Below are 26,501 nucleotides of genomic sequence, written 5' to 3' on the forward strand. Positions count from 1 at the left end.
TGGTTCAAGTCGGTCTCTGAAGGTGAATCTTCTTTTATTTGTATAGCAAACGTATATACACAGAACAACGCGTTTCGGGGCTCAAATTGTCCCCTTCATCAGGTTCATAAGTAATCAGTGATGAAGGGGACAATTTGAGCCCCGAAACGCATTGTTCTGTGTATATACGTTTGTTATACAAATAAAAGAAGATTCACCTTCAGAGACCGACTTGAACCAGTGATTTTGCACCTGACCAGAATTTCCTTTTCTGGGATACCTGTGGCACACAGTTTTATAGCATACAGTGACTGACGGTAACCACAATTAGTGTCAACCCGATGGGGACACTCAGCCCTTATATGGCCTGGTTCCTGACACCTCCAGCAGATTACCTTGGTCCGGACCATAGTGGGAACCTCCCAGGTGGGTTTCACCGGCTCATACCATTGGGCCTGGGGTGGGGAGTTCTGGGGTTTACCTGCCCCCCTCCCGAAAGAACGCCCCTTAAGATTCTTAGTGTCCTCATAGCGTTCCACCAGGTCCACCATTTCCAGGAGACACCTGGCCGATCCAGAGCTCCAGAATATGTCAGCCAATAGTCTATCCAGGAAAGCCGTGGGGCTCAGCAGATCACTTTTGCAAAAGGTGGAGTAAGTCATAATATTGGGGTCTCGCGGGCTCAGCCAGCTTAAACCTCCACTGATGTAGCCGCTGGGCCTGGACCAACACATTTACCCCAGTCTTGCTAAAATCTCACCCTTTACCTTTGGGTAGTCGGCCGCTTGATAATCCGACAAGTCGAAATATATGCACTGGGACTCTGATGCCAGGAAAGGAGTGATGACCTCAGCCCACTGGTCTTGGGGCAGCTTTTCCCTGGTGGCCACTTTCTCGTACATCGGCAAGTATGTTTCGATGTCGTCTGCAGGTGTCATCTTAGGGATCGCTGCATCGTGGACGCTTGGCGTTCATGTGTTGTAGCAGCAACTGGTTGGTCTCTTGCTGCTGCTTATTAGCCTCCCGTTGGTGCAAGTTGGTCTCAATGGTTTGATGTAAGACATATAACCGTGCCCAAAAATGCAAACCAAAAATTGTATTGCCATTCACGCCACCCTCACTGCTTTTGCCCACATCCTCCACCAAATTTGGGGATTCACTCTGGTAGTTAGGATTAGTGGGTGCAGAGGCAAAGTACAAGTTCTTGGTTCAAAACATCAGTGTTTATTCACACGTGAAAGCAAAACAAAAATGCAAGTTGCTTGGTGAACGTTTACACACATGAAAAGTTCATATATAAAATGGTCACCTTTTCTCCTGGGTGTTACTTCAGACCCTGTTGGAAATTCTGCGTTGTCAAGTCCACAGGCAGGCGTTAGGTGGCCTGTTAGCCCTCACAGGGGTCTGAGCCCTCTAGGCCCGGCTCAAGCCGCAGATCCCAACACAGCCATCAGATCACAGCACACAGACCTCCTGAGCTCCACTGTCAGACGGAGGTAATCCTCTCCACCTGGCAGTGCTGGCTGGTTTTTATGCCTGGCAAAACCCAGCCTGGAACATGGGGAGTAGTCACCCACCCAGGACTTCGACTACTATCAGTAAGAGCCATCCCGGATAAGCTATTATAGCCATACTAAGTATCAAGGTGTCAAACAGCAACTGCTGCTGACACATAAAAAATGGCTCTTACTCCACCAAGACCAGGAACCTCCGTGACACGTACCCATCATCCACGATGATTCCTTGTACCTTCTTACAATGTGTTCATAGATTATTTTTTTTTTATTATGCAATACTCCCCTTTTTTCTCCTTTTTAAAGTGTTTAATGTCATATCCTGTTCCCACCTATAAAATCGTAATTTCCTTGCCTTTACCAATATTGTACGTGCCTGAGGAAGAAGACGGCAGGTCTTTGAAATACATTGCAGTAGTACCAATGGAATATTCAGTTTTGTTTAAAGAATAGTAATAGAAATAATAGTAATAATGGTTTAATACTATAAAATGCAACATTAATTATGTCTGTTCATACTTTAGAAGCTTTTTTCTTTTGCTTTGCTCTAGTTTTCAGGCTGATCCTAAAAAGCCTATTGGAGGCCACATACTTGCACATGCTTCGACAACAAGGATTAGCTTAAGAAAAGGAAGAGGCGAGCTGCGTATTGCTAAAATTTATGACAGGTGATGTCAAAGGTGTCTCACTACCACCCCTTGAGTGTCTTTATATACATATGCCTTAATGGAGCTTATATATAGGTTGTCTAAGGGCACGTCACAGGTTGTGATCCATGATGAAACGGACATGAAATCAGCCTAGAAAACACCTGTTATTGATTTCTGTGGAAATTCTTCCCGTCCTTTGAAATCTGTTACATGACACTTCTTGATGCAGTTTCTGTGCAGAAGCCAGTATGAGTAATCACAGTGAATGGGGTTAATTTACATATGAATCCACAACATATAAAACTGCAATTATGGGGCAGAAATCTAAAGGGCCCTTTTTATATTGGCCGACAATGGAACAGATTATTGCTAACAAGCGTTACTTGTAATGCTCGTTAGAGATGATCTTGCGGTGTCAATGCACTGCCGATGATCCAATTAACCAACGGACAAGAATAACTATTTCTATAAGTGCGGTCTGTTCTGCAAATTGTGTAACAGACACAGCCAGCATCCATGCTTTGCGGATCCGGAATTTGCGGGCCGCAAGACATGGAGCAGTCGTGTAAATGTAGTCTTATAAGGGGAAGTCCTGCACTATAAATGTATTGCCACTGGTAGTCCTGCGTCTTTTGCCAAGGGTAGTGTACAGTATGTGTATTTGTGTGTATATCGACACTGCTGTGCTGTCATTACCATACACTGTGTATGGTAATGACAGTCCCGACCTATAATGTGTGCTACAGTCTGTATAAAACTTACCAGGAAAGATTAAAGGACCTTAACATGTATAGCTTGGAAGAACGACAAGACAGAGGGGATATGATAGAAACTTTTAAATATATAAAGGGAATCAACAAGGTAAAAGAGGAGAAAATACTTAAAAGAAAAACTGCTACAAGAGGACATACAAACTTTCAGCAACATATAATCCTAAAATCTCATATACTTTATTTAAATTGGTTAAAAAGTGGGAATCGGTATCCCAAGAACAAGAACAGGCATTGATCAATGAAGATCCAATCGATAGACACAAAAGGCAAGCACCTAAATATATATATATCATATATACACACACACACACATACACAGTACAGACCAAAAGTTTGGACACACCTTCTCATTCAAAGAGTTTTCTTTATTTTCATGACTATGAAAATTGTAGATTCACACTGAAGGCATCAAAACTATGAATTAACACATGTGGAATTATATACATAACAAAAAAGTGTGAAACAACTCAAAATATGTAATATTGTAGGTTCTTTAAAGTAGCCACCTTTTGGCGGCTGATTACTGCTTTGCACACTCTTGGCATTCTCTTGATGAGCTTCAAGAGGTAGTCACCTGAAATGGTCTTCTAACAGTCTTGAAGGAGTTCCCAGAGATGCTTAGCACTTGTTGGCCCTTTTGCCTTCACTCTGCGGTCCAGCTCACCCCAAACCATCTCGATTGGGTTCAGGTCCGGTGACTGTGGAGGCCAGGTCATCTGGCGCAGCACCCCATCACTCTCCTTCATGGTCAAATAGTCCTTACACAGCCTGGAGGTGTGTTTTGGGTCATTGTCCTGTTGAAAAATAAATGATGGTCCAACTAAACGCAAACCGGATGGAATAGCATGCCGCTGCAAGATGCTGTGGTAGCCATGCTGGTTCAGGATGCCTTCAATTTTGAATAAATCCCCAACAGTGTCCCCAGCAAAGCACCCCCACACCATCACACCTCCTCCTCCATGCTTCACGGTGGGAACCAGGCATGTAGAGTCCATCCGTTCACCTTTTCTGCGTTGCACAAAGACACAGTGGTTGGAACCAAAGATCTCAAATTTGGACTCATCAGACCAAAGCACAGATTTCCACTGGTCTAATGTCCATTCCTTGTGTTCTTTAGCCCAAACAAGTCTCTTCTGCTTGTTGCCTGTCCTTAGCAGTGGTTTCCTAGCAGATATTCTACCATGAAGGCCTGATTCACACAGTCTCCTCTTAACAGTTGTTCTAGAGATGTGTCTGCTGCTAGAACTCTGTGTGGCATTGACCTGGTTTCTAATCTGAGCTGCTGTTAACCTGCGATTTCTGAGGCTGGTGACTCAGATGAACTTATCCTCTGCAGCAGAGTTGACTCTTGGTCTTCCTTTCCTGGGGAAGTCCGGCGTCCGCATGTGATCTAGTTTCTTTGTAGAGCATGATGGTTTTTGTGACTGAACTTTTTTGGACTGACTGACCTTCTTTTCTTAAAGTAATGATGGCCACTAGTTTTTCTTCACTTAGCTGCTTTTTTCTTGCCATAATACAAATTCTAACAGTCTATTCAGTAGGACTATCAGCTGTGTATCCACCTGACTTCTCCACAACGCAACTGATGGTCCCAACCCCATTTATAAGGCAAGAAGTCCTACTTATTAAACCTGACAGGGCACACCTGTGAAGTGAAAACCATTTCAGGTGACTACCTCTTGAAGCTCATCAAGAGAATGCCAAGAGTGTGCAAAGCAGTATTCAAAGCAAAAGGTGGCTACTTTGAAGAACCTAGAATATGACATATTTTCAGTGGTTTCACACTTTTTTGTTATGTATATAATTCCACATGTGTTAATTCATAGTTTTGATGCCTTCAGTGTGAATCTACAATTTTCATAGTCATGAAAATAAAGAAAACTCTTTGAATGAGAAGGTGTGTCCAAACTTTTGGTCTGTACTGTATATCATAGGGGAGATGGGAAATCTGTCCCTAGTCTTTCCCTATTCTTCTCCTCAGCCCAGGGACGGCGCCTGATGGTGGGGACTCCCTGTCCTCGAACCTAGACTTTAATTACCCTCAAAAGACCCTAAGGGGTATATGACAAGAGGGTGAGTATATTGATAATACCCTTGAAGAAGGGAAGGCTCTTACCATTAGATAAAAAAACTAAAAATAACAAAATATACACAGAACCCAACCCTAGGTATTAGGGCTTAATGGTGGATAACATTCACACTCACTGTCATGATATTATCGGGGACCTATGAATGAAAGTATAATCCACCTTATGACTGGAGTAATATAATATGGGTTTATATTACTCCAGTCATAAGGTGGATTATACTTTCATTCATAGGTCCCCGATAATATCATGACCGTGAGTGTAAGACCTAATACCTAGGGTTGGGTGCTGTGAATATTTTGTTATTTTTTGTTTTTGTATCTAATGGTAAGCACCTTCTCTTCCTTCTTCAAGGGCATTATCAATATACTCACCCTCTTGTCATATACCCCATAAGGTCTTTTGAGGGTAATTACAGCCTAGGTTCATGGACAGGGAGTCACCACCATCAGGGGCCATCCCTGGGCTGAGGAGAAGAATATGGAAAGACGAGGGACAGATTTCCCATCTCCCCTATGATATATATATATATATATATATATATATATTTAGGTGCTTACCTTCTGTGTCTATCGATTGGATCTTCATTGATCAATGTATGTCCTTGTTCTTGGGATACCGATTCCCACTTTTTAACCAATTTAAATAAATATATGAGATTTTAGGTTTATGTGTTGCTGGAAGTTGGTATTTTGATAATTAACCCAGGTAGATCCTGGTATCGGCCAATTAGCTGGATTTACAAGAGGACATAGTTTTAAATTAGAGGGGCAAAGGTTTAAAAGTAATATCAGGAAGTATTACTTTACTGAGAGAGTAGTGGATGCATGGAATAGCCTTCCTGCAGAAGTGGTAGCTACAAATACAGTGACGGAGTTTAAATATGAAAGGGATAGGCATAAGGCCATCCTTCATATAAGATAGGGCCAGGGGCTATTCGTAGTATTAAGTATATTGGGCAGACTAGATGGGCCGAATGGTTGTCATCTGCCGACACATTCTATGTTTCTATGCTCCCGTGTGGAGACAGGAGGAGTTACAGAAAATCTGTCAGATGACGAATTCTCTAAATTCTTTGAGAGCAGCCTGCTGTGCATAGGAAGCACAGCAGGCTGTAGAAAAAAACGAAAAAAAAGAGAAATAAAGACAACCAATTGGAGAAATGATTTTCTCCACAAAATAAATTAATTAGTTTAACCCTTTCTACCCCGGGCCAGTTTTCACCTTCCTGCCCAGGCAATTTTTTGCAACTCCGACATGTGTCTCTTTATGTGGTAATTACTGGAACACTTTTACTTATCCAGGCCATTCTTATCCAGGCCATATTACATACATTTAAAAAAAAGTTGACATATTAGGTATCGCCGCGTCCGTAAGAATCTGCTCTATAATACCCCCCTTAACTCCTAAGATGAACACGGTCAAAAAAATAAAATAAAAACTGTGCCAAAAATGTTTCCATTTTAATCAGTTTTTTTCCAATAACAAAGCAAGGGTTAACAGCCAAGCAACTTAATATTTATTACCCTCATACTGCAGTTTACAGAAACACCCCATATGTGGTCGTAAACTGCTGTATGACTAAAAGGTAGGGCGCAGAAGGAAAGGAACACCGTATGGTTTCTGGAAGGCAGATTTTGATGGCCTTTTTTTTTGGGCACCATGTCCCATTTGAAGCCCCCCTGATGCACCCCTAGAGTAAAAACTCCATAAAAGCGGCCCCATCTAAGAAACTACCCCCTCAAGGTATTCAAAACTAATTTTCCAAACGTCGTTAACCCTTTAGGTAAATATAGCATTTTGTTTGGCTGTTAACCCTTGCTTTGTTACTGGAAAAAATGGATTAAAATGAAAAATTTGCATTAACTCTTGTGGAACACCTAAAAGGTTAACGACATTTGTAAAATCAGTTTTGAATACCTTGAGGGGTGTAGTTTCTAGAATGGGGTCATTTTTGGGTGGTTTCAATTATGTAAGCCTCACAAAGTGACTTCTAAGCCTTGTAACATGCCCAAAAAATAAAATATCATTCCCAAAATGATCCAAACATGAAGTAGACATATGGAGAATGTAAAGTAATAACTATTTTTGGAGGTATTACTATGTGTTATAGAAGAAGAGAAATTGAAACTTGGAAATTGGAATTGTTGGTAAATATGGTATTTTTTAAAAAATAAAAAGGATTTTTTTTACTTCATTTTACCAATGTCATGAAGTACAATATGTGACAAAAAAATAATTTCAGAATGGCCTGAATAAGTCAAAGCGTTTTAAAGTTATCACCACTTAAAGTGACACTAGGTCAGATTTGCAAAAAATGGCCTGGTCCTTAAGGCGAAATAAGGCTGTGTCCTAAAGGGGTTAATATGGCAACATTCCATATGTGGTGGTAAACTGCAGTGGAGGCACATGGCAGAATGGAAGGAGCGCCATATGGCTTTTGAAGCGCAGATTTTGATGGATTGGTTTATGGGCGCCACTGGTTTTTATTTTTTGAGTGATTGTATTATGTGGGGGCTCATTTTTTGCGGAATGAAGTGACCTTTGCAGTGGTACCATTTTAGTGTACATAAGACTTTTTGATTGCTTGCTATTACACTTTTTGTGAGGCAAGGTGAAAAAAAAATGCCATTTAATTTTTTGTACAGTATTCACCTAGGGGGGCAAATAATGCGATATTATAGAGCAGGTTGTTACGGACATGGCGATACTCAATATTTCTAATATTTTTATTTTTGTTAAGTTTTACACAGTAAGTGCATTTTTGAACAGAATGAAATCTTGTTTTTGTGTTGCCATTTTCTGACTACCCTATTTCTTTTATTTTTCTGGCGATTGTCTTAGGTACGGTCTCATTTTTTGTGGGATGGGATGGCGGTTTGATTTCTTACCATTTTGGGGTACATGAGACTTTTTGATCGCTTGGTATTACACTTTTTGTGAAGCAAGGTCACAAAAAATGGCTGTTTTGGCATAGTAATTTTTTTTATAGCATTCATCTGAGGGGCATCTCACGTGATATTTTTATAGAGTAGGTTGTTTCAGACATAATAATACTTAATATGTCTATCATTTTTATTTTTGTTAAGTTTTACACAGTAAATGTATTTTTGAACAGAATTAAATCTTGTTTTTTGTGTTGTCATTTTGAGAGCCATATTTTTTTTATTTTTTGGGAGATTGTCTTATGTAAGAGATTGTCTTTTTGCGGGATGAGATGACGGTTTGATTGGTATCATTTTGGGCTAAATATGCCTTTTTGATTGCTTGGTAGTACACTTTTTGTGAGGGAAGGTGGCCAAAAATGGCTGTTTTAGCACTGTCTTTTTATTTATTTATTTATTTTTTACTGCATTCACCTGACAGGGTCGGATCATGTGATATTTTTATAGAGCCGGTCGGTACGGACGCGGCAATACCTAATATGTATATTTTAAATTTTTTTTTTATAATGTTTTATTACTTAATTATGGGAAAAGAACGTTTTGGTTTTTTTTTTACTTAAAACTTTAGATATTTTTTTTTACATAATTTTTAGGGGCTTATCCCCTGTACAATGCTTTACAATACTTCTGTATTGTAATGCATTGGGTGTAAGTGTATTACACACTGTAATACACTTACAGCCTTGCTGCCTGTGAGATCCAGGGGGCTGGATCTCACAGGCTTGCATGGAATGTAGCCCAGATGCCTGTGGAATGCATCGGGCTGCCTTCCCTGCCATCAGGTCCTATCACAGCAGCGCAGGGACCCAATAGGTGAGGGAGCTCCCTCCCTCCACTCACCCAGCACATGCCGTGGTCAGTGCGGCATAGTGAGGGTTGATGCGCCGACATCGGTGTTTCCACCGATGCTGACGCATACAGCAGGGGTCCAGCTAATGGGAACATCTAGTCCCCTGCGTTGGTTGGGAAGTCACTTCCCGCAGTACCGTACTATTGCGGCGCTGGTCGGGAAGGGGTTAAAAAAGGTGTTAATATCCTTCTATACAATCATGTCACATATTATGTCCCCTGACAATCAAGCACCACATACACAGTGGTACTAAAGATAATGCCACATGCTTGGTTCCCCATATGTATAGTGCCACATACTAGTGCAATATGCTCAGTCCTCCTATGGATTCATTACACAAGACAATTCTAGGCAATACCATTTTCTATTTTTGTCATCTACTGCTAGTGTAGAAAAAAAAAATCTGCAGAATTGAATACATGTATAATATATTTCATAATTTGTGTGATTTCCTGTTCTATAAGCATATAGAAAAAGAAAACAGAATTAAGTCTTAAAGGGCTATTCCCAAAATGATGGCATACTGCTAGGATATGTCCAAACACATTCAAACCTACACCTTCTGAGTTCTGTAGATTAATTCATTGAAACACTCACTTTTCTTCATGTTTTGATGTTAATAAACAGGATAGAACCATCATGTCTCCATTGGATAGTAAAGCAAGAGCAATTTAGGTTCAGTAATAAAAATTACTTTGTGATCTGAAATATAAATTTGATAATTGACAGGAGGCAAGGCTAAAACAATTAGGAAGGGACAAATCAAGCATGTGGGGCGAGTAGTACCTCTGTCCTGCACACAATAGCACCCCAGCATAACCAAATACCGCAGTGCAACAGAAGATGCTACCCAGCCGAGCCAAATGCTGCTCCAGCAAAACCAGATACCACCATACTGCACAAATACTACCCTAGCAGAACCAATCAGTGACAATGAACCATGGTATTCTTTTAAATTACAGCAGGATGCTTGTCTAAAGGCCTATTTACACATGCCGATTGACAAGAAATGTGTTTCTTCTCAATCACTGGCTCCACTGAGCAGAGGGGAAAGCTGCTCATTCCCATACAGAAAATGCAATCTCTACTCTAATCATCTATCCATGTAAAGACTCGTTATTTGCCGGCAGTACATCCTTGTTTACACTGGGTGATCTGCTGCTGGCACACGATTTTATCTGCCACGTAAAAATAAAAAAAACGCACTGATCCTCAGCCCATGTAAAAGGGCTTTAACTACCTAACTGGCTCAGCTCCAACTGTGGGAAAAGTACTTAACTGTTCTGCTGGAGCTGGGCTCGGGCAAAAGTGGAAGGGGGGACTGCTTTGGCTGCTGATATCTCCTGATTGGTAGCAGCTAGAAGCATGGAACTGGTCTTGTTTGAAAGCTGACAGGAGATATCACTGTTAGAAATCGAGTAATCTGTAATAATCGCTGGTAAAACCTGCTTTTACTTTCACTTTCAGCTGCATTCACTGCATCCCAATTTCTACCAGTAATATCTTTCCAAGTAGTGATGATTAGTGATGGACGAACATTGGCCGGGACGATTCGCGAATGTGTGTTCGTGATCAAATGTTTGCCCCATTCACTTTAATGGCAGGTGAACCTGAAAAACATTCAGGTCACATTTGCAGCCAGCAAACACTTACTAGAAGTACACAAATAGTCCCACAACATGGATAATGATATACCAGAGGGGGATATACAAATGTGCAGCACTCCACGTTTTTGTATCCTGCAGAGTCCATTAAAAAAATGCATACGTTTACGATTTTTTTTTTATACCATGGAACTGTATGGTGAACGGACGCCACTGTACGGCATCAGTCTGAGGCATCTGTTAACGCATACATTTTTGATATGCATTAAATGGATGGCAAAAATAGGATGTGAACCCAGCTCTAGTGTCAGAATAAGCACCAGTACACAGCGGAGCAGCGTGGTGGAGAGGGGAGGCCGCCATGTACTGACAGCGCTACCTGGTCCTGGTTGTCAGGGATGAGGACTGTGTTTACCAAGGATCATTTTCTACTGGGAAATACAGGGCACAGTATAATACACTAGAATCTATATAATATAAAGATATTAGCCCTACCCCTGAATAATAATAAAATGAGGTGGTCATTTATTATATAGAAATACGTCTATGTAAGGCGTATTTCTGACACAGATTGTGGCGCAAAGGTCCTTAGCACAGCAATCTACATATTTTTCACGCTCATGCCAGGTCTACAAAAGGATGGCGTGAGCAGGGAAAGGGATACAGTTATGGCCATATAGTTATTGGATACCACCGCCATACATTGACTGGATAACACCTCTGTACAGTGACCGGATAAAACTTCCATACCTTGACCGGATAAAAGGGTATAACAGGGCACAGTACAGGAAATGACTAGGGGCACTGCACAGGGTGTGGTAAGAGGGCACAATGCAGGGTATAAGGGGGCACAGTACAGGGTGGGGGGGCACAGTCATATGACCCTGTGACATTAGAAGGTCCTTATGGTAAATGCGGTTTATATGCCACCATAATGAGAGGCAGAGGAGTGAGACAGGGGTGTGATTATGTGGCTAGAGATACAAAATTTAACTGTCTGCCAGTACAGGCCCCAAAAATTAGGCAATAGGATTCTGTGGCTGGAGGTACATTAGGCGGTCACAGGATAAATATGTAACTGTCGGCCAGTACAGACCCCAAAAGTTTGGCATTCACATCACATAAAAGGCCTTTTATGCCGCTGTATATACATAAGGCAAGGACCATTCTTTTTTCTGGGTGGTTGCGGATATGTGTGGGCTGGCATGAGGAAATTCAATTACATGTTGTCATCACAGGTGTTGAATTCCTCCGATATCCATGCCTTGTTCATGTGAGGTAGTCCACAGTGTCGTGAGCTAGGCGACCGCGCTTATTGGTCATGATTCCCCTCCTGTTGCGCTGAACGTCCTTTCAGACAGGACAATCGACGAGGGACAAGCCAAGAGTTCCATGGCAAATTGTGCCAGCTCGGGCCACAGGTCAAGCTTGCACACCCAGTAGTCAAAGGGTTCCATGCTTCTCAGAGCGTCCACATATGTCATTAACCCGATGTAGTCGGACACCTGTCGGTCTAGGCTTTCCCTGAGGCTGGATCCGGAGCACGGCTGTCGATGGGTTGGCTGCAAGAATGATCTTATATCCGAAGTGGCCATCACATCTTCAAACTGCCCTCTTTTTGCGGGCGTGGTAGGATTGGTACCCACACCTGTTTCTCTGTGGGTGGAAATTCAACAGCAGAATGCAGCATCTCTTGCAGCAAGGCCTGGAAATGCTGCATTTTGCCAGCCCTCTGTGATGCTGTTAACATGTCCGCCATTTTGTGTTTGTACCGGGGGTCTAATTACGTTGCCACCCAGTACTCGTCCTAGACCTTTATGCTTTTTATACTGGGGGTCCCTCTTCAAACACTGGGCATGAAGGCCCCCATTAGCACTAAATTGGAAGCTGTGGAGCGCCCTGGCTCCTGCTTATCACCCAGGAGAATGTCGTCCACTGTCTCCTCCCCCCAGCCACGGACAACACCACGGATCCCCAAAAAGTTTAAAGCCTGCTTATCTTGCTCCTCCTCCTCCCCCCAGCCACCATCCTCCTCTGACTCCTCTTTAGACTCCTGCTGACTTGTCTCAGATGGAGTAGCCCCCCCTGGGAATTCATTCAGCATTGCAACCTCCTCATCTTCCAGCTCCTGGACAGCTTGATCAATGACAACGCAATGCACGCTCCAGAAAGAAGGCGTAAGTTACGATGTCACTGATGGCACCCTGGCTGTGACTGACAAGTTTGGTGATCTCATCAAATGGCCGCAGAAGTCTGCCTGCATTGCGCATGAGCAGCCACTGGCATAGTAAAAAAAAAAAAAAAAACAAGCTCCCCAAAACCTGTCCTGCCGCAGAGTTCCTACGGGTAGTCGTTAATGGCATGTTTCTGCTGGAGCAGCCTATCAAGCATATACAAGGTGGAGTTCCAGCACGTCGGGCAGTCACAAATCAGATATCTGACGGGCAAGTGGTGTCCCACTGAACATCAGCAAGGGGAGCCATGACCGTGTAAGATCTTCTAAAATGGCCAAAGATTTTCCTGGCCTGCTGCAAGACGTCCTGGAGCATTGGGTATTTGGCAACTAATCTCTGCATGACTAAGTTCAGGATGTGTGCCATGCACGGCATGTGTGACATTTTGCCCTGTTTCAGCACGCTCAGCAGATTGGCACCGTTGTCGCACACCACTTTACCAAATGTCAAATTTAGCCGGGTTAGCCACTGATTGGCCTGTGACTGCATAGCTAAAAGAAGTGCAGGACCGGTGTGGTTCTTGGCTTCCAGGCACAAAAGCCGCAGCACAGCATGGCAACGTCTCACCTATCACGTCGAATAGGTTCTGGGGAGCTTGGGGGGTGCAGCGGCAGAGGCTGTTGCAGTGGAAAAGGAGGACTCAGCTGAAGAGTCGATGGAGGAGGAGAAGAAGAGGCAGGCCTGCATGTAATCCGTGGCGGTAACACCAAATCCACACGGGTGCCACGGGTTACATGCTTAACGGCCATCAAAAGGTTCAACCAGTGGGCAGTAAAAGTTATGTACCTTCCCTGCCCATGTTTGCTAGACCACGTGTCTGTGATCAGATGTATCTTGGCACCGACACTGTTTGCCAGAGATATATTAACTTGCCGCTGAACGTGGCCATATAGTTCAGGGATGCCCTTCTGGGAGAAATATTTCCTTCCGGGGACCCTACCATTGCGGTGTGCCAATGGCCAAAACATTTCTAAAGGTCTCCGAGTCCACCAATACATATGGCAGTTGTTGGCGGGCTAGCTACCTCCTCTTCCTCATCCGATGCCAAGAATGGCTGTGCATCGGTAAGGTCTGAGAATGGATGGGAAAATAATTTCTCTGACTTGAGTGGTGGGGCTATGGTGGTGGTGGTGGTGGTGGTGTCTTTGGGGGTGCACACAGCAGAGAGTGAGGAGGGTGCATATACAGAGGATGAAGAGGGTGCAGAAGAGGAAGGCTGAGTGAGCCACTCAACCAACTCTGGTGTGCCCACGCTCCATCTCCAACTTCCCACTTAGGCTCCGGCCTGGTGCACCTGCCCGACCCCTACCACCGCTGCGAAATGGTCTGCCTCTTCCTCTGCCTGTCATTTTCTAAATGACCCTCTGCCTAAGTCCGTCGAGAAGAGCAGTATTTGTGGAAGAAGGTATATGGCACCCCCCAATCAGTATTTGGCTGAAACAAGTATATAGCACCCTTCAATCAGTATTTGGCGGAAACAGGTATATGGCACCCCTCAATCAGTATTTTGTGGAAGCAGGTGTATCACAGCCCTCAATCAGTATTTGGTGGAAGAAGGTATATAGCAATAGCACCCCTCAATCAGTAATTAGTGGAAGAAGGTATATGGCACGCCTCAATCAATATTTGGCAGAAACAGGTATATAGAACCTCTCAATCAGTATTTGATGGAAGAAGGTATATAGCAATAGCACCCCTCAATTATTTTGTGGAAGAAGGTATATGGCACCTCTCAATCAGTAGTTGGCAGAAGCAGGTATATGGCACCCCTCTATCAGTATTTTGTGGAAGATGGTATATCGCAGCCCTCAAGCAGTTTTTTTCTGGTGGGATAACAGGTATTTCACACCTGTTGCAATTAGTTACTCCAATAGCGTTTGTCCCTTTGTCTAGCTGCAGTATGACAGCAGGACTGCACACAACTGCTGCACAATACAAATACACTAGAATATAATTTCTATGTTAGAAAGTATATTATAAGTATAAGTATATCACACACCTCTATATAACACCTATACCAGTCCTTAAAGGGACACTGACAGGGCCAATAAGCATATTGAGGTATATATATGGCAGTACAGGTCTTATAATGGGTATTACAATCATCTAAGTATCCCCCCTGTCCACATTATACATACAGTAAACTTAAGTTTTATAACCTGCTCCAACGGTCTTTAATCTGCCCAAGGGGCGGCGTTTCACCTCTCTTGCGCCCAGCCAGCCTCCCCCAACTGCCGCTTTGAAGCGCCGCCCAGCTCATGAATATTCAGTTTGCTGGGCGGCTTCTGCGCTCTGAAGCGCTGTGCTGAACAGTGCCCTGCGCATGCGCCGGATCTTGTGAAGTCGGGGACAGTAAGCGCCGCCCAGCGAAGTGAATATTGATGAGCTGGGCGGCGCTTCAAAGCGGCAGTTGGGGAGGCTGGCTGGGTGCAAGACAGGTGAAACGCCGCCCCTTGGGCAGATTGAAGACCGTTGGAGCAGGTTATAAAACTTAAGTTTACTGTATGTGTAATGTGGACAGGGGGGATACTTAGATGATTGTAATACCCATTATAAGACCTGTACTGCCATATATATATACCTCAATATGCTTATTGGCCCTGTCAGTGTCCCTTTAAAAGGACTTTTGTGGCGCGTGCGAATATTTCCATATGTTCGCATGTTTGGCAAATCGCGAACGAGCAAAGTTCGCTGCGAAATGACCGCCAGGCGAACCGCAAGGCCATCTCTAGTGAGGATATTGCTATATTGCAGAGATATGAGCAGCTACAGCAATCTGAAGGAAAATGAGGGAGCGGTGGCATAGCCGACAGGCTGCAGGAAAAAAGTTAAAATAATAAAAAATATATATGGAAACGTGGCATTATCATCATTGTAGTGACCCACATAATAAAATTGTTATTTTTACAACTCTGTTAATGCTGTAAATAAACTACCTAAAATAAAGTAAAAATTGCCGTTTATCTTTTATTCTAAAAATAAAATAAGTTATTTTATACAGTGTATATACCTCAAAATGGTTCCTAAAAAACAACAAACAAATCCCGCAAAATTAAAAAAAAGTGATTTTTTTTTTTTTTTAAGTTGAGGGGAAAATATTATTGTTTCTTAAGGTTAAAATTAATGTCACTAAGAGGTAAAAAATGCAATAGTGTTTCCTGGGTTGTGCGCCAACAGAATTTACTGCAATGCTGCAAATCTTGAAATTCAGTCTAGGAGTAAAAGAATGATAAGACATGACTCATGGTGGTATTTGATTCTATCCTCTTCTGACCCCAAACGGCAGAAGATTCCTGGGTGTTCCCTTCCAACCTACTATTCAAATCAACCAATCACATTATGGCACCTATTGTTAACAAGTACCTATATGGCTCAATAGGATGACATATAGAAGCAATCCAAGTAGCTGTTAGGTGGGAAAGCAAAGGAATTATTTTCTCTAGATACATGAGGAGACTAAATACAGCATCCAGATCAGATAACCAAGTTTTAATTATGTTTAATTAATCTTACTATATCATATATGACAATCTCTTTGTAACAAAGCTAGAACCATCCCTTTACCCAGGGGCGTTGCTAGGGTCTGAAGACATCTGGGGCACGAGCCCATGTGAAGCCACGCCCCCATCCCATGAAGCCACGCCCTCATCAGCATCAGGGAGCCTTCACAGTAGTTATTAATCCCTTTCAGCAGTCACCCCTTCAGTGAATGGGGGACTGCTGAAAGGTATTAATAATTACAGTGAAGGGCCTAGCCGTCTGGGCAACCCCACAGATCATCTTAACCTATGGTCAGCCTAATTTAAAATAAAGCAAACCCCTCAACTATAAACGAATCGCTGAAGTTGGAACCCATCAACCCCCCTTGTACTTGTTCCGCTACTTGCAGGCTGCGCGGACAGGAGTACAGAACTTCGGACCGAAGTGACTGAAGTTCTGAACTTATGCCCGTGAAACCTGCAAGTAGCGGAACAAGTACAAGGGGGGTTGGGGGATGATCTGTGGTATTGCGCAGACGGCTAGGAATAGCCTAATAAATAAATAAAAATCCCACCAGCATAGGCGTGCGCAGCCTGTTGCATTAGGGTGTGCACCCTAAAGCACAAACACACACACACGCCGCGCGTGTATGTATGTTTATATTTTATACACACACACACGTTTATATATACACACAAATACACTCTGAATACATACATACAGACCTGGGAGAAGAAATCATTTTTAAACGTACCCGTATTTTTCGCCCTATAAGACGATCCGGCCCATAAGACACACCTAGGTTTTAGAGAAGGACAATAAGAAAAAAATATTTTTCATTACACCCGAGGTCAGACCACCAATCAGACCCCCAATGTTAATCAGACCTCAGCTGACAGCCCCAATAAGACCCCCAATGTTAATAAGCCCTCAGATCAGACCCCAATGTGAATGACCCTCAATAAGACCTCAGATAAGAACCCCAGTGCCCCTCAGCAGCCTCATATCAGCCCCCCAGTGCCCCTCTTCAGACCCCCAGTGCCTCATAGCCCCCAGTGCCTCTCTTCAGCCCCCCAGTGCCTCATATCAGCCCCCCAGTGCCTCTCCAGCCCCCAGTGCCTCATATCAGCCTCCAGTGCCCCTCTTCAGCCCCCAGCAGCCTCTTTCCAGCCCCCAGTGCCTCATATCAGCCCCCCCAGTGTCCCTCTTCAGCCCTCCAGTGCCTCATATCAGTCTCCAGTGCCTCATATCAGCCCCCCAGTGCCTCTCTTCAGCCCCCCAGTGCCCCTCTTCCGCTCCCCAGCAGTCTCTTTAGCCCCCCCAGTGCCTCACATCAGCTCCCAATGCCTCTCTTCAGCCCCCCCAATGCCCCACATCAGCCCCCCATGCTCCATATCAGCCCACCAGTGCCTAATATCAGCCCCCCAGCAGCCGCTTTTCAACCCCCAATAAAAAAAATAAAAAACACTTACTGTTCCTGCTCTGGATGCTGCCACTCTTCTCCACTCGGTAATCATCTTGTATAGTCTGCGCAGCCTTCACAGTGGAGCGCTGAGGACCAGGAAGTAAAAGGTGAGTATAGCTTTTCCCGGCCCTGAAAGAACCTCAGCCCACCACCAGCTGCCAGCATAAACATTCGGGGCTCCAGCCTCCTAACGACACCCCTGCCTTTACCTCACATGGACCAAGAGATCTCCCAATTCATTGCTCCAGTTGCTCTGCTAGATTCTGTTCAGGCTTGCAGCTCAGGGGGGTTGTCCTTTCACATAGCTCAGGGGCATGTCCTTTTATTCTGTAGCTTTCTCAGGCAACTATCACAACTTGTATTTGAAAAGAGGGCTGTTGGCAATTGAAGGATGGAACTGAGCATGTGTGACCACCCCAGTAGGTGGATGTGCATATTACAATACAGATTAAACCCCAGGACATGCTATTATGATTAAGTAAATAGCATAACTCACAAGTGGAGCATTTTTGGAATAAAGTAAATTAAAATTAAGAAGTAAAAACTTAAGTACTAACTGAGAAGGTGCAGATTTGACATGAACATGATGGATTCATACACCGCCAAGGTTTAAACTTTATTAAGGGTGGTCAGTGATTTATATTTGTACAGATTGTATACTGCCAGGATATGCTATCACTTTGTGGGATGGAAATAATCTAGTGATGAGCGAATCCCAAGTCCTGCTTTGGATGGAACCCCAGTTGTTTAGATCAATAACTGAATTTCCTATTGCCATACTATGTGTACATGTATTTATATTGTATGGGCTCCTCTGATTCTACATTAAGATGGCCATCATTATCGCAAGACCTTATCAATCTGTCAGTCTTACTGTAAGTAGCAGCGCATGCATAAATGTATTTCATACCGCAATCATTAACAAATCCGAGTTCAGATTTAAAGTAATGGTTCATGCACGAGACTGATAAAGTCTCACTGTAATGGTGGCCATCTTAATGTAGTCTCAGAGGAGTCCATTCAATATAATAGATGTACGTATAATATGGCATTATCTAAACAAATCGGGTTCGTTCAAAGCAGGACAAACCCGATTTACTCATCACTAGAATAATCCTTTTAAAAGGAAGGTGAAATGACATCTCTTAAATTTATGATTTGATGGTGAAGTATGTTTAATCTTGAAATATAACAGAATGTATCAATCTTGTAAAAGTCTTAATCACTCTTTACATTTTGATTAACAGCCCAGAGATGCCAGAAAACGAAGCCACATTTGCAATAACTGCAGGTGGTATTAATGATGCAAAGGAGTGAATGCCTATATAAGTTGAATGTGTACTATAGTTTTCTAGTAGTTAATTCTGTGCATGCTTTAACTATTGCAGATATGTTTTAACATATTGTAATGAATTGGCAATTTCAAAAAAAATTTTTAATGTAATATGTTTAGATGCTAACTGTTGAGCTTGCCATGCATACTGCAGTATTCCAGTTAAGGTTTAGTAAATAAACGTGTTGCTACTTTTATGGCTTCAAACCAGTGATGATGTTCAGTTATTTAAAAAAATTGAGTCATTTATTATCTGCATAGTGGAGACTGTGGTACAAATAAATCATCTTCCAAACACAGAATAAATAATTTTGCACTGACAAATAATTGACGGCACTTTTTCTGATTTATGTTGCTACTAGCTGAAGGACCTGGCTTCGCTCTGGTATATTTAATCTATTTCATTTAATTTTTGTATTTGCCGTTAAAAGATATCAACACTATCCACTATAACAGTGACATCTACAGCACCCCGCCTCTTAACAGTGACCTCCACAGGCCCCCACCCCTTAACAATGACCCCCCTCCAGTGCCCCGTCCCTTAAAATTGGACCTCCAGAGCAACTGCCCCTTAAAACAGTTCACTCTAAGACAGCAGCACTGTGCTGTCTGAGTATGAGCTGCAGGAAGAAAGTCACTGTCCCTCCCACCGGTGCAGCTGACAGAAGTTGATTTTTAACTTCATTTTTTTCAATCTCTGACGACTGAGGAGTGTGAGGGGGCGTGGCCTAACTGGATCGGGGGCTGGCTTAGCGGGTCCTAGAAGTTTATTTTTAACTTAATTTTTGCAATCCCTGTTAGCTGAGAAGTGGTAGGGGGCGTGGCTTAGCGGACCTGGGGGCGTGGTTATAAGTTCATCTTTTGAGGGTGGACAAATTGTGGCAGGGGGCTTGTCTGGGCTGCTTCCTGCATAAGTGATGCCCCTCTGGGCACATTACTGGCACATTTGCATACCAAATAAACTGGATTTTCAGAGAATAAAAACATCTAAATGATCAAAAATAGATGTTCCAACAGATAAATTATAAATCACGTGAAAAATTTTGTTAAATATCTGAAGGCTAACGTTAAAAAAATACCTTTATGATATTTCCATAGATGGGTATAAATGTGAAAGTGTCCAAAAATAATTTCCCAAAAAGGAAAAAAATATATGATCCCAGTATCAGGAAGAGGATGGTAGGGTGAACTTTTCCTGTTTTACCCAAAATATTTCTAAACCCAGGGTCACCCCCTGATGGTGGAGGTTCCCTGTCCTTGTTGCTAGAACCTGGAAATTCCCTACCTTAATATATCCAGTAGTCATAGAACATACATGTACAATGACAATTATAGAATTAAACAAAATAAATAAATAAATAAAGTGATCCCAACATGTTTTACCTCCACCTTGGGGTTCATCAGGGGGTTATGAAAAAAGTGGAAAAAGACATGTAGGGATGAAAAAAACGTTATGAACAACAAGATATATATGGATAATACTTAGCTCCCGAAGTAGTGGGGGAAGGTATACATCCCAATATAGAGTAAAAGCCAAGGATGACCAAAAGAACAGATATAAATAAGAAGATCACGAATAACCATATATTCAAGAAAGATGAACGCAGATTTCAGTAAGTGCAGCACAGGTTACTTACTGGCTGGGAAACCCACACGGCGTGTCCGGCAGATGTAGAGCTGATGTGGCTAATGGTTGAGCTCCAGTGCTCCAGCTTTAAGTGCTGGCGCCACATGAAACTTCCGCATGCCGGGAGAGTTACTTCCGGTATGGTGAAACGCAACTGTGGAGCGCATCACGTAACTTCCTATTAATGGAACACACCATGGAACGCAAACGCAAAAGTATTATAAGATGAGGCACAAGGTTAAAAGTTGTGTATCATTTTGGTGCATTTTTTGCAGTGATTTGTGTATGTACCGTATATTTTTTCATCTGCACAATGTATCAATTTGTGTAAGATGTCCTTGTGGTGCATGCGGTCCACCCCAACATCCTCCATTAAACACATTTTTTGCTTGGGATATCAGTTACCTGTGGACCGCATGCGGAGGAATTGCTCCCCTGGTTATAGACACGCTAGTGTCTGGTTTTGGAGCATTTTCACCCGTTTAGGCCACTTTTTTCAGTGAGTTTTTGTCTTTATGTGTATGGAATGTGCCACTTTATTTTGTTGGTAAGATTCTTTTGCACCTGGTCGCTTCTGTGTCACATGGTCTGTTGTGGGTGCAGCTCACAGCTTTATTCTACCTCACAGTGCATTGGTGATACCACTATGGAGGCATGTGAGAGTTTGGCTATGCGTTGGCTTCTAGCACTGTTCAGACTCTGTTCACACACCACGGGCAGTTGAGTGGTAGGACCCCAGTTGCGTATCATTTTGGTGCATTTTCTGCAGTGATTTGTACATGTACACTAGAAGATGTAGACAACTCCCTTTGTTTTTGTTAAAGGGGATATTAATTATTGATATTTTGGGTAATCTCAATATTAATGTTCATAAATAGGTGTGAGTCGTCTGTTGATGACTGCCTATTTATACCTAAAATAAACTATCTCTGTTGCACTTACTAATATGGCGGATACTATGAAAGACTAAAAACTGTGTTATGAACAATAAAAAGGAATTTATTACACACAATAACACGTCTACTGCCCACTATTACGCTCTATATATATATATATATATATATATATATATATATCAATGGTTATAAATATATATACATATAGACACACACCACAGTACAGCAATACACCACGGCAATATAATATTACACCTAACTACACTACACAGTACAATATCTACAATATCTAATTCCTCCCCAAATTGCAGCAGAGAAGGGGTTAAAAATTCAGGGGTGGAACACACTGCTGTAGGGTTACAAGACAGGGGTTAATCTGCTGCTGGGAGCTCAGGGTTTAATGCACTAGCCTTGAAGGGGTTACTGCAGCAGGGGTTCAGGGCAGCAGCAGTGAAGGGGTTACTGTTGCAGGGGTTAGCGATACAGGACAGAGGTATAAGGGGTTAATGCTACTTAGCCAGCTAATTTGTCCTCCATGGGGCTGTTCGGCTCCCATTTTCCCTCCTTAATGGTGCTGGTCTCTTCTCCCTTTCTCCATTAGCGCAGCGCCGCCTGCGCGTTCTTCCTGGTGGAGGGGGTGCCAGTCTCCTCTTCTGAGCGCCGCACATGCTTTCCTCATCTGGGGAGTGACCGGGATCTTCTGAGCGCTGCCTGCACTCTGCACATGCATGCCTGCAGACAAGGACACGTGGGCTGGCGTGGCGTAATTACATCACTGCACCAGCCTGCGCATCCCTGCACGTACATCTAAGGACCGCTTCCAGGCGGGGATCTCTTTGATCATCCCGCCTGTGAAGCTCCTGCATATCCCAGGTGCTGTTATAACCGCACCAGGGATATGCAACAAACAGAGGGAGGGGAACTTTTGTTCCCCTATCTCTGTTATGTTAACCATCTCCAGCCTTGCTGGGGATGTTTAACAAAAAGCACCGGAATCTATTGATCCCTTGCCTTTTAAAGTCACTAGAGACTGGACAAAATTGTCTGGCTATCTGGTGCCATCTTCACCTCCTCCAGGAATGCAGGAAGGGGGGGGGGGGGGTGCAGTGACTGGGGGACATTACTGGCCACATTATGTAACTGTTTTAAATACCTATTTTGACCTCTTGTTCCCATAAAACTCAGCTCTCAGTGGAGCGAATGTCTCTTTAGCTCCTGTTTCTAGTGAATATTGATTCTAGCAACAGGAGCTGGGGGAATTCCCAGACAGGCTGTGTGAGACTGGCTGTGATTGGTCTAGACTTCTGCCCAGCAACATCAGATTAACACTATACTTTCAATTTTTTCTGCTGTCACTGAGCTTACCTTACACTATAAATGAATCTTAAAAGGCATATTATCTTTTCTGCTTCTGTGAACACAAAATATAACAGTTATATGACATCCAAAACATGATGTCACAGTCAATAACTCTGCTTTTGTCTTTAACACATAACCTAAATACAGTTCCTATATTTATTTGCAGGTCTGGCTATATACACACATGTAAGCTATATTAGCATCATAGGACAGATCTTAACTGGCCAGCTACACTCCCACCAAAATTACCTATAATCCTATGTTCTTAGTGGTAGGACTTGGAACATGAATTTGAGGAATTTTCCATCAGGTTCTTAACTTCCAAGTGTCTTTTATCACTTTCAAGTAGAACAACTAACTTCTGTATAGGATGTTCCAACTCGAGTAGAGTAGTGAGATGTTTTCCTTTTCTGTCAAGTTTTGAGTCTCCTATTTGTAAATACACTCTTCTTCCTAGTTTTTTGTTCATTCTTTTGAACTTCTAGAACTTTGGCCAATTTCCATTCTAGGTAAATCTTCTTCTTTCACTAACTCTATGTCACCAACTTGGACATTTCTTCTTGGTGTTTGCCATTTACTTCTTAGCATACGATTGGCTAAGTACTCTTTCCTCCTTCTATTCCAAAAGTGTTCTGATAGATATTAAACTCTTCGCCATCTCCTTTTAGAATATAAATCCTCTTTAGTGAACTTGCCAGGCGGTGGCTGTATGTAATCCGACTTAAGGGGGAAGTAGATGGTTGGGAGTTAAAGGGTCCAAACTTGTTGGATCGTTGATGTTATGAACTGTAAGTGGAAGACTGTTGACAATAGACATTACTTCATAGAATAGGGTGCTAAGTGAAGCATCATCTATTCTTCCGGCGTTCTTTTTAAACACTGGACTTAACACAGTTCTCATAGTTCTGATTTGTCTTCCCAAACTCCTCCTGTATGGCTTGCATGTGGAGCATTCATATGAAAAATGTTTCTCAAATACTCAGTTACTTTTTCTTTATCGATCTCTTTTAGATCTTTCTTAAATTCATTCTTTGCTCCGACAAAATTAGATCCTTGGTCAGATCTAAGCTCTGACGGTACCCCTAATGGCTATGAAACATCTTAAGGTGTTGATGAATGTGTCAGTTGACATATCTGCTAACATTTCCAGGTGAATTGCTCTGGAGCTCAGACATGTAAATATTAGTCCATATCTCTTGTACTGCTTGTGGTTCTGTTTGGTGATGAATGGGCCAAAACAATCCATTCATGTACGTTCTGAACTGGAAGATGATCAAAATTGAGATCTACATTCTTCATTTTTGCTGCACGATCATAGTCACTGATTCCAGTACCTCTCTGAGATAAATTTGTGAACGCGCAGGTTTCCTCTTGCGCATAACTCTTGGCTTCCTTTCACTAGTTTGATTGCAGATTCTGTAGACTCTAAACCTGAGATCATCATCTACATAAAAGCTTTTCTTCAGAAAATTTGCTGCTGATGGGCAATCCTTTTCATTCTGTATTCTGCTGGCTCTGTATCTGTATCTCCATGCTCCCACCATAGAAACTTTAGGAAGTCTCCATCTTCATTCTTCATATGAAACTGGTGGAATATCTTTTCAACGACCGCTAAGGGATACTTTCTGAATCTACAGAGTACTCTAGGCAGAGTGTTTGTAAGATCTGGTCCTTTTAGTAGATGATCATTCAATGCAACACCATTGTACTTTGCTGAGCAATCAAATACTACTCTAATCTTATCTTTTTTTTTTTGTGGTAGACACCTCGATATGGGATGTACCACACTACTTCTTTAGGTTGGTTATTACCTTTCTCTGCATGTCCTTCTTCGAGGATGCCTTCCATGAATTTCAAATAATCCTGCTTGAATTTGGGATCTCTTCCCATCTTTTTCTGCAAACATTTCAATCTTGCTAGGGCAAGATTTCTGTTATTTGGCAGACTAGGTAGTTCTCTAAAAGGTAAGGGCATTTCAAGAGGACCTTGTCGATTCTGCTGAATACTTTTTTTCTAGAGTGTGTACGAACTTTAGGTCTTGTTGGGATACCCTCTTTTCTTTAGACCTTATATTTGCAAAGTCGGATTCAAGGATCTTGATTACTTTTGCTGACTTACAGTTGGTAACTTTTGGACAGATATTTGATGACACAATCCTGTCACCTGTCTTGAGTTTGCAATCTGCTGTTTTCCTCCAACAACACACCATCCTAGATCAGTTTGAACAGCATAGGGTTAACTCTTTCCTCCTGTGATTACCTTTCGTGGTACAAAGGCTTCGGGACAATTGTAGCCTATCAACAGTCCAACACCAAACTCCTTCAGCTGGGACATTTCATGAGATATGACAGATAGGTGCTCCTATTCATTGGCTATTTTACAGGTAGGTATTCGATCTAGAGGTATATCATTTGTATAAGCTGGAGGTAGATCTAATGTGCAGTTGGAATGAAGTCCTCTAACTCTTAGGGCCAGATTTATCATTAGCTCAGGTCAGAATAATGGAGTGAAAAAGTCTCAAAAAAGTCCCAAAGGCTAAAACTGCGCACAAATTTGCGACTTTTTTCTGCTCTGCACTATGCTTGCCAGTTTTCTGAAAGTGGGCGTGTTTTCTTATGTAAATGAATCTCTAGACAGATTTACTATTGGGACTTTTTAAAAAAGTCGCAACTTCACTCCAGTGAGGACCATGCTTATCTTATGAGACTTTTTAATAGAACATGCGACTTTTTCATAAAACGTGCGACTTTTTCATAAAGATGTGCGACTTTTGTAAAGCCGCTTACTGACGGATAAACTGCTACCGTCAAACCACATTTATTACAGTCTTAAAGGGGCGATCATAAATCTGACTTGGCTAAAACTGACTTTAGCCATATGTGAAAGTGGAGTGAGCTGTCAGAGTCGTGATAAATCTGGCCCTTAGTCCTTTGACCCTTTGACTGTTCACTAATGTGTCTCTCCCCGTCATCGTGGTGAGTTTAAGCTTTACTGCTTCTGTAACCACTTGTAATTTCTTGCAGATTTCTTGATCAATGAAGGTGACATCACTCTGGGCATCCAGTAGCGCATAGGCGTATACCTTCTTGTTCCTCCTTTTAGGATTTAATATGCACACTGGTACAACCATCGATGTGCCATTGCTTCCTCCTTCACTCACTCTGCAAGAGAATACTGATACTTTATTTTCTTCCTTAGTATCTTTAGGTATTGAGGCTTTATCTTTCTTTGGACGTTCTTCATGTAGTGGTGTAGGATGGCGTCCTTTGCAAATGCTGCATGTGGCCTTTTTCTTACACTCCTTAGTAACATGGCCTTTTCTTAGGCATCCGAAACACAGTTGGTTATCCAGCACAAATTTTTTCTTTTCTTCTTGGGACTTCTCCTTCAATTGTTGCCACTTATGTATGGAGTGGTTCTCTCCACAGAACATACACTTGAAGGTAGTCTGAAGATTTGTCGGTTCTGTCTCTCTACTGATCCCAGTAGTGACTTTGGACTTGCTCTCATAGGTATCTGAACCTTTAGCTGCTGTGTTGGCTGCAAAGCTAGTTGCTCTTGCACATCTCATCTCTCTTGCAGGCCTTTCTTCTAAGGATTTTAAGACATAAGATGATGTTACAGGATTATATGCTATCCGTGCTTCTTCATTGACAAACACAGAGAACCTTTTAAAACTTGGTAAGTTCTTACCTAGATCTAACT

At 42.5% G+C, this 26,501-nt stretch overlaps 1 protein-coding gene across 1 annotated transcript in view; it reads left to right on the forward strand.

The window, feature by feature from the left end:
- The window catches only part of DMC1 (DNA meiotic recombinase 1), a 132,589-nt gene extending 113,691 nt beyond the window's left edge, over window positions 1–18,898 (forward strand). The window contains exons 11-12 of the mRNA XM_044301460.1: window positions 2,045–2,161; window positions 18,829–18,898. Of these exons, the coding sequence (XP_044157395.1) occupies window positions 2,045–2,161; window positions 18,829–18,898 (187 nt within the window). The remainder of the gene's footprint in view (window positions 1–2,044; window positions 2,162–18,828) is intronic.
- Window positions 18,899–26,501: the final 7,603 nt, after the last annotated feature.

Source organism: Bufo gargarizans, chromosome 7 (genome assembly GCF_014858855.1).
Source record: "Bufo gargarizans isolate SCDJY-AF-19 chromosome 7, ASM1485885v1, whole genome shotgun sequence".
NCBI classification, from domain to species: domain Eukaryota; kingdom Metazoa; phylum Chordata; class Amphibia; order Anura; family Bufonidae; genus Bufo; species Bufo gargarizans.